The sequence below is a fragment of the Malaclemys terrapin genome, chromosome 6, assembly GCF_027887155.1.
Source record: "Malaclemys terrapin pileata isolate rMalTer1 chromosome 6, rMalTer1.hap1, whole genome shotgun sequence".
NCBI lineage: Eukaryota > Metazoa > Chordata > Testudines > Emydidae > Malaclemys > Malaclemys terrapin.
In genome coordinates, this window is record NC_071510.1 from 133,708,716 (window position 1) to 133,717,824 (window position 9,109).

At 63.5% G+C, this 9,109-nt stretch overlaps 1 protein-coding gene across 1 annotated transcript; it reads right to left on the reverse strand.

The window, feature by feature from the left end:
- Positions 1-897: 897 nt before the first annotated feature.
- Positions 898-8,735, reverse strand: CREB3 (cAMP responsive element binding protein 3). The gene is made up of 10 exons (XM_054031799.1): positions 8,657-8,735; positions 6,393-6,530; positions 5,989-6,286; positions 5,717-5,826; positions 5,444-5,536; positions 3,748-3,854; positions 2,976-3,044; positions 2,673-2,757; positions 2,459-2,543; positions 898-2,148 (listed from the first exon to the last, which is right to left on the reverse strand). Exons 2-10 carry the CDS (start codon positions 6,528-6,530, stop codon positions 1,745-1,747), a joined length of 1,389 nt encoding a protein of 462 aa, XP_053887774.1. The 5' UTR covers positions 8,657-8,735; the 3' UTR covers positions 898-1,744.
- Between the last annotated feature and the right edge of the window lie 374 nt (positions 8,736-9,109).

Below are 9,109 nucleotides of genomic sequence, written 5' to 3' on the forward strand. Positions count from 1 at the left end.
AAGGGATCCTGCAGTGTGTATAGGAAGGAAATCCACCCCCTCAGGGTCCCCTTCTGCCATCCCCTTACCAGACTCCCCAGGGCAGAGCCAGTTTAGGGACAAGCATTCATGGGGTGCCTGCAGGTGAGCAGGGGGCTAGCTGAGCCCTGCCAGCAGTGGAGAGGTCAGTTCCTGGGGCACTAACCCAGAGGGGGAGGAGGAGCAGCTGCCATCCCCCCAGGTGCACACCCAGGGACAAAGGGGCAGGGCAGGTGCCTCAGGTGGCTGCAGCACTGCTCTGACCACAGGACTGCCCCGAATCAATCCCAGTTTGAACAGAACCTTTAGAAAAATCCCCCTGGTGGCTGAAGAACTTCCAGCGATGGAGAATCCACCACCACCCCGGTATGAAATTGCTGCAGTGGTTCCTCGCTCTGTCACCATTTACACCTTCGGTCTAGTGTGAATGGTCCCGCTGCAGTGAAGGGCCCTGACTTATCATGTTCCTCTTCCCCGACTGATACCACCCGTGTGATCACCACCCCTGAGCCTTCTGTTGGATAAACTCCTTGAGACTGGCGCTATAGGGCAGCCCCACTTCCCCCCCTGCCAGGCCCCTCTCTCCAGCCAGGCTGCACCAGGCTCTGCCTCTGCCTGGCTTCCTGGGACCGTGCAGACAGCGAGGTTCCAAACGCACAGAGGGGAAGCAGGTTCCCCGGGGAAGAGCAAAGGCTGCCTGCAGGAGACTGGTTTGGGCGACACACACAGCACCCCCCTGCTCTGGAGAGGGAGCAGGACAGGAACAGGCCCCAGGTCAATAGGGGTCAAGTCTCGGCCTGGGAGCATCGTGACGTTCCCCCCTTGCATGGCTGGGAGGCAGCTGTGGAGCTAGACAGACACCTGCACACAGGGAACAGCCCAGCAGAGGATCCATTTTATTTATACTTGATAATAGAGCCATTACTGTAGCAGTTAGGGGCCAGGTGGGAGGGAGACCCTGGCTGTTGCTGGCTCAGCTGGCAGCCCTCATCCCATGGCTCAGCCGCGCTACATCGGCCCCTGCCCAGGACTGCAGGCCAGAGGTCAACTTACAGAGGAGGCCCAGCTGACCTGGCCCTCCCCATTGCCATGGGCCCCAAGCCCCACCAGCCCTGGTACAGAGGCTACGCCGCAGGGGGGCTCTGCATCTCCACCGCTACAGCAGTGCAGCACCCTCCCCTCCATGGGATCATGATCAGCAGCCCCTGGTCCAGCAGGAAGGCAGCACATAGCTCTGGGCAGGGACCCTCTGCCTGCAGCTGCCCCCAGCCTCGCCAAGACCAGCAGCAGGGAAGTCGATGAGAGAAGTTTAGAACCACATCCAGCCGGCAGCCCGGGGCATAGGGGCTTGGCGTGCCCAGTTGAGGGATGGGGAATCATTGTGTTGCTGGAAGGGACAGGTCGCTTGGAGCTGCGGGACTTGCTAAGGGCACCCGGACCCAGGGGCCCGGCCCAATCAGTGTTTTCCCACTCAGTCCAGCTGCAGGGAACTAAATAACACAGGCGCTTGAGCTGGAGAGGGAAGGGGTTGCATGGCATCAACTCTCCATGCTGTGCCCACCTCCATGCTGCAGCTACCCCTGAGCCCAGTTGACCCCCAGTTCAGGTGTGGCGGGTGGGGAGACAATCTGCTCAGGGGCGTTTAGAAGCATTTGTGTCAATAAGGATCAGTCAGAGCCCCAGACCCCAGCACGTTCACAGCCAGGCAGCGCGAGGCGCCCGGCGCTCACATCTCATCTGCACGGTGCTGCTGGATCACGACGCTGGTGGTGCGCTCCACCCACTCCTGCTTCTTAGTCCCCCAGGCTGCCGGCTCCGCAGAGTGCAGGGGGCCCTTCCCGGGAACCTGCTCTGGCTGCTGCTGGGGGGGACCCAGCTCAGAGCTGGCTCCTGGCGGAGGGTCGGAGGAGGAGTTGCTGTTGATGGCAGAGCCATGCTCCGCTTTGGGTGGGCTCTGTCTCCCGTCCCGGGAGCGATTGAGGCTGCCCGGCAGCAGGGCCGTCTCAGATTCCAGCGCCAGTCCCTCCATTGTGCGCTCCCTCTGTGTTTCAGGCCCCTCCGCCTGCTGGGCAGCTGCTGGCTGAAACTGGGCCGCATCACTCGGGTACTCACGGATCTGCCGAGACAGCACTGCAAGAGAGAGGAGAGTCAGCCTGGTGTCGCCAAGAGCGTCATGAGCCAGGGCGGGGGCTGGCCACAGGCTCTCCTGGCCCTAGTCCGCACGGGGCAGCGGAGAGCATCTTTGGCAGCAGCTTGCAATGGGACAGGACAGCCAAGCAACCCACAAACAGGCCCCGCGCCAACAAGGCGTGAGCCCACGTCTGGGAAACCACATCTCTGCTGGGGCCGCATCACCTGGAACGTTCACCCCAGAAGAGTTCACTGTCGGGCACAGTCCTGCCCCTCCTGCTCACCCCCGTGCAGCCGGTCAGTCACTCACCTCCTCGGAACCCCTCCTGCTGCACTCTGGCTCCCAGCGGGTAGAGACTGGGCGAGAGAATGAGGCAGAAGGACAGGAGCAGGACCTGGAGAGAGACAACCGAGCCATCAGCACCGGCGCGTGACTCCGGCCCCGCCAGCCAAGGAGGCTCCCCAGCACCACCCGCGTGGCCAGCACAGATCTTGGGGCCAATGCCCATCTTGGGGCCACTCACCATGACGCAGGTGCTGGCGGTGGTAGTTTTGGTCGAGGACTGTCTCACCAGGGCCTGGAGCCTCCGTAGCTGCTCGAGCAATGACCTAGGGCAAAGTGTGAAACGCAGGTGAGTGCAGCCCCTGATCCCAGGCTGCCCATCCTGCCACCGAGCCCCGCATCCTTCCAGCCTGGGATCAGGATCCTGGGGAACAGGCTTCGCTCCCCTGGCATGTCAGTGCTGACTGGAGGGGCACCAGGAGACAGTGCCCCCTTCCCACCCTCTTGCCCCCAGGTTTCCATGTCTGGAGTGTCAGGAACTCACATGTTCTCCTTCTGCAGCAGCTGCACCTTCTTCTGCAGCTCGTGGTTCTGTGCCGTGCAGGTGATGACCCTTCCCAAGCAGCGATGGGGAGAGAGGAAAGAGTCAGACTGACCTTCATGGGAAACCGCGCTGCTGGATCAGGAGGGAGTCCCTAGACCCTGCCCAGTGCCAGGTGCAGAATGCCTGAGGGTGGGGGGCAGGTGTGACCTCATCTGTCCCTCGCACAGCCACGGACAGCCAAACTGCTCTGACACAGCTAGGAGGCAGGGCCATGGGCTGCCGCCAATTTGCGGTACAGTTGCAGGGCAAGCAGATGGGGTTGCTGGGGTTACCCTGGGACAGACCTCTGAGTGGTAAAAATCAGGTCCCACTCCTCCGCATGCTCACACCAGTGCTTGGAGCCCCCGAGCCAGGGTTGCTGGGGTCTCTCACGGCAGGAGCAGCTCGGCAGGAGTGTCTGGCAGAACGCGGCTCCCATGGGAGGGGGAAGGGCTCATTCACTGGCGGGTCTCAGACCTTGATCAGAGCTTTGCAGCTCCGCCAGAGCACGTTACAAACAGGCCCTGCCTATCGGCTTCTGCTCCTCTGGGCCCGGGAGCTGGCAGCTACCTCCAGCGCTTGGAGTGCAAGTGCTTGGTGTCCTGCCCTTCTCCTTGTGCCAGAGAGTTCACTACCCCAGCGCTCTGGCAGGGGGCACTCCCCAGACCCACAGGAGGAGCAACGCCCTCTGCTGGGCCTATCACTCCCTGACATCCTGCTGTGTCCATGGTACCTGCTCTCCAAGCCATCCACATAGACCTTCTTCCTGCGCCGACTGTCCAGGGCCGACTGCTTGTTCCGGATCTTGCGACGGATTCTCTTCAGGAGCCGCTCCTCAGCCTGAAACAGCCAGCTCGGGTTACAGGCCACGCCTGGGCCTCCACACTCTGGGGGGAGAGCCCCCCCCTTACGCTCATAGCGACACCCCTGCCCGGAACCCAGCCCTGACCCCACCCAGGGAGCAGCAGCTGGCGGGTACCTGCCATCGGGCCAGGGGCAGGAAGGGCCTGGGGAGAGCTGTGACGAACTGGGCCTGTTCTCACTGTGGTCTGTGAATGCTGACAGGGGAGTGTGGCTCGGATAGTCTGCATTGGGGGATGGGAGTTTCCCCAGGCGCATACCTGAGTGTGTAACATGAGAACCCAGGAAGGGGTTGGAGGCCAGGTGACACCTTGGCCCGGGAAACTGAACAAAGGCTGTGGGAGGGGTCGCTGAAGGCAGAGGGCTGGAAGCGAGCTGGAGAGATGGCTGGGAGGCAGAGATGGCTCTGACCCCCCAAAGGGGGGTGGGCTGGGATGCCCTGGGACCCCAAGCTGGACTTAACTGAGGGGGGATCCTGTTGTCTGTGCCTGCAAGACCTGTCTTGGACTGTATTCCTGTCATCCAAATAAACCTTCTGCTTTACTGGCTGGCTGAGAGTCATGGTGAATCGCAGGGAGCCGGGGGTGCAGGGCCCTGAGTCCCCCAATACTCCGCGACAAGGGCAGAGGTTACTCCAGGTATTTCTCACATGCTTTGCCTGAGATGTCACTAGGAACCCAGCTGCAGGCCCTGGCCCAGAAGGCCAGGTGGCCTATGGCCTGTCCACGAGACCTGCTGCCTTCTAGTGCATCAGGAAATCAAGGGCCACTATCAGCACCGCTGGGAGACAAAAGGCAGAGGAGCCCCAGCTCTGACAGCACCTTCTGCAGTTCCAGTCTCTGCATGTGCCCCCACACCTGCTTCCTCCCCCATCAGCCCACAGCCCCCACAGCGGGCACACGCCTGGGCCTGGCCTCCAGCTCACACCAGGCGGGCTGACCAGAACCCAGCCCGGCCAGAGGGCTTGAAAACAGGGCCTGAAAGAGCCACTGGCCCTAGGAGACCAGGCCAAAATCCTTGGCAGGAGGAGAGGGCCTGAGCCAGCGTCCCTGCAGCACACGGCCCCATACAGCACAGCCCTCCGGAGCGCGCAGACAGGCACAGCAAACTAACAAGACTGGCCCGTTTCATGGCTGCTCTTCAGGCCCCCGTGGGCAGCTGAGGACTGTCAAGACTCACTTCACTTGTCTTCCTGCTGCTGGGGAACTCTCCGCAGCAGCACAGAACCCCCATCCCTCCACAGCAGCCATCATGCGGGGGAGGGGCAACGGCTGGCCACACCTTCTTCTTTCTAGCAGATAGAGGGGCAGTGGCTGCAGATCACCTAGCTGGGGTCTGGCCAGTGGCCGCTATGGAAGATGGAACCCCGCAAGCAGGGTCCAGGGCAGGAATCCAGCACCATCCCCATTCACGGAGCTAGGGGCTGAGCCTCTGAGCAAGACACCGGCCCTGGACCGTGGTAATGGGGCCCCCCTCTTCACCCCCTCTTCATCACTTCTATCAGTCTCTGGCCTGGGAATGAGTGAGGGGAGGGGCCATGCACTAGACAGGGGGGGGGGTGAACTCACCTTGGTCAGGGGCAGGTGGGACGGCAAGGAGACACCCTCTCTTTCCAGAAGCTGTTTCTCCTCTTCTGTCAGGATCAGTTCCGGGAAATCGAACTACAACACAAACCAACCCGCTGCTGAGCCTGGAGACCCCCCCCTGAACTAGCAAGGGAAGCCCCCGCGGCAGGATGGGGGTCAGCACCTGAGCAGGGAGTGGAGGTGCAAGTGAGGAGGGAAGGCAGGGGCCCACCAGCATTAGCAGTGGGGCCTGTCCCTGGGCTCGGGTCTCAGTACCTGTATGGGGGTCCCAGGCATGAAGTCATCCATGGGCACAGCAACCGGGAAGCTGGAACTCTGCTCGTCGATCAGCGTCTCCTCTGCACTTCCCGAGTCCCCCCACATATCTGGGAGAGGAATGAGAGTCAGGCGCCACCCACTGTACAGCCCCTGCCAGCCGGCCCCAGCAGGCCAGCCAGACCCCTCTTCCCCACCCGATAGACAGCTGGGCTGCTTCCCTTCCATGGGCTCAAGCTACAGAAGAGGGATTCCCCAGGCCTACCCCTTACCCAGGTCAATGGAGATGTCTCCTTCTGTGGTCTCAGCTCTCACGCTCTCCAGAGCCACCCTGTCCTGATGGAGGGAGTAGCTGTGTTCGACCTGCACGATGTCAGAGCTCAAAGGGCTGGAGGCGAGGTCCCTGGCCGGAGACGCATCCCAGCTGCTGGGGCTGGGGAAGGGATTCTGGTCCTCGGAGATGCCGCTATCGCTGTCGAAAGGCGAGTGACCCTGCAAGGCACTCGGCCCCTCTACAAAGGGGCTCAGCAGGGAGCTGAGAAAGTCCTCCACCTCCTTGTCATTCAGGAGCTGCAGAGAAGAGTTGCTGCTAAGCAGAGGATGGAGGCCTGAAAGCCCCCTCCCACGGCCCGGCCCAGCTCACTTCTCTGTGCTCTGCACCGGACAGCAGTCTCACCTCGGGCTCCAGCAGACCCCAGTCTCCCGGCAGGTTGGCTTTGTCCCCCGAGAACTCTGCACAGGGAGCATCATCTTCCAGGAGGAAGCTGAGCAGCTCCTCGTCTGCCAAGGCAACCACCTCTTCTGGGCACGACATCTGAGTGAGACAGACAGAGCCATCAGGGGCTGCGGAGAGACCCACCCTCGCATCCAGGAGAGGGACAGGACCTCCCTCCGGCCCCTCTGCCTGGGCACTCACATCGCTATGGGTGTAACTGCCAGGAGCTCCACAGGGAAGGGTACAACACATACAAAGCCAGGCCCCGGAGACTCCTGCAGCAAGGCTCCCGGTGCACCTCTGCCTGGCCAGGCACTGTCTGGGCCCAGCAGCCCACAAGCAGGGCAACGAAAGCAGGCAATGCGGCCAAGGCACCTCAGTGTGAGAGCGCTGCAACAAGGCGCAGCTGGCTGGGTAGGGCCCAGGGGAGTCGCCTCACCCAGCCCCGAGACGAGACTGGCTCCTGCAGGTTTCCCTAGAGCCAGAAGAGTCTCTGCACCCTGGCCTGATGCCCGCTAGGCCGGCACTCCTTGGAGGCCTCAGATCAGGGGCATCAGCTTGTGGCCAAGCTGGAGGGCGGATCCCAGGAGCCCGAGTCGCAGCACCGCAGCAGCTGCTCGGAAACAGGAAGTTGGTCCATGGGGCACCCCTGGTGGATCACTCCGTCCGCTCCCTCAAAGGAGCAGGAAGCAAGGTGGTGAGAGGAAGGGGGATGCAGGGGCCCCATTGTTCCAGCGAGCACAGGGAACATCTGGCTGGGAATCATGCACTGAACAGGTCCCCCAGTGGGGAGGAGCTGGGCCACTGCGGGCAACACACACGTGCACAAACCCAGCAGCCAAGACATCAGCGACTGGGCACGTCAGACAACGCTGAATGGTGGTGACGCGCTGCCACTCGCTGCCCCTGCAAGCCTGACTGAGGAACAGTGAGGCTGGGAGCCAGCTCTCCCGTGCTGAGTCAGAAGGCACAGCTGCAGAAGCGTGCCTAGAGGCAGAACCTGAGGCAGGGCTAGGCCCCCGCATCGCTTTACTGCAGGGGTCCCGAGGTTATTACACAGGGGGTCGCGAGCTGTCGGTCTCCACCCCAAACCCCGCTTTGCCGCCAGCCTTTATAATGGTGTTAAATTAAAAACATTTTTTACTATATTTATAACGGGGGTCACACTCAGAGGCTTCCTATGTGAAAGGGGTGACCAGTACAAAAGTTTGAGAACTACTGCCATAGGTCCCTATATCTGGGCCCTCAAGGGGCCAGTCATGCAGCCCCAAGACACACCCCTCTCCTGGCCAGTTCTGAGCTCTGGGGAGCTGCGGACAGGCAGCCCGTGTGCAGGGATGGCGAATCGGACTAGTTCTCTGTGGGCATCCAGTGACCAATTCCATGGCAACAACCCACTGCCCCAGTGATCACCCCCGGCCATGGAATGGGCTACACAGATCCTTGGTTACCAGGACTCCTGGGTTCTCTCCCCGGCCCAGGGGCTAGTGGTTAGAGCAGGGGGGGTGGGGGGGAACTGGGAGCCAGGACTCCTGGGTTCTCTCCCCAGCTCTGGGGGGGGGGGGGGGGGGCTGGGAGGGGACTGGGGGCTGGTGGGTCAGAGCAGGGGGGGGCTGGGAGCCTGGACTCCTGGGTTCTCTCCCCGGCTCTGGGGGGGGGGGGGGCTGGGAGCCCGGACTCCTGGGTTCTCTCCCCGGCTCGGGGGAGGGGGGGGGGCTGGGAGCCCGGACTCCTGGGTTCTCTCCCCGGCTCGGGGGGGAGGGCTGGGAGCCCGGACTCCTGGGTTCTCTCCCCGGCTCTGGGGGGGAGGGCTGGGAGCCCGGACTCCTGGGTTCTCTCCCCGGCTCTGGGGGGGAGGGCTGGGAGCCCGGACTCCTGGGTTCTCTCCCCGGCTCTGGGGGGGAGGGCTGGGAGCCCGGACTCCTGGGTTCTCTCCCCGGCTCGGGGGGGGGGGGGGGGCTGGGAGCCCGGACTCCTGGGTTCTCTCCCCGGCTCGGGGGGGGGGAGGGCTGGGAGCCCGGACTCCTGGGTTCTCTCCCCGGCTCGGGGGGGGGGGGGGGGGCTGGGAGCCCGGACTCCTGGGTTCTCTCCCCGGCTCGGGGGGGGGGGGGGGGGCTGGGAGCCCGGACTCCTGGGTTCTCTCCCGGCGGGGAGGGGGGGAGGGGGGACTGCAGTCGCACCCCAGCCCCGGCGCTGCCGACCCCCGCCCGCCGGGACCCCCGTACCTCACTCGACACCTTCCGCTCAGCGGAGCCGCTTCCAACACATCAAAAATGACGTTCCCGAGCCCGCAACTCCCAGCAGCCCCTGCGCCGCAAGCCCGCTCATTGGTGCGCTTGGGGCTGACTCGGGCCCCCATTGGCCGGAAATAATGTCACTCAGACAGCACTGAAGAGCCCGCCCTCGGCCCGCGCGTGAGTGACGGGGCCGCTGGAGGGGGCGGGGCCGACGGGTGTGAGTGACAGAGGTGCAGGAGGGGCGGGACCGAGGGGTGTGAGTGACAGAGGTGCAGGAGAGGGCGGGGCTGAGGGGTGTGAGTGATGGGTGCAGTTGTGGGGGAGGGGCCGAGGGGTGTGAGTGACAGAGGTGCAGGAGGGGGCGGGGCTGAGGGGTGTGAGGGATGGGTACAGTGGTGGGGGAGGGGCCGAGGGGTGTGAGTGACAGAGGTGCAGGAGGGG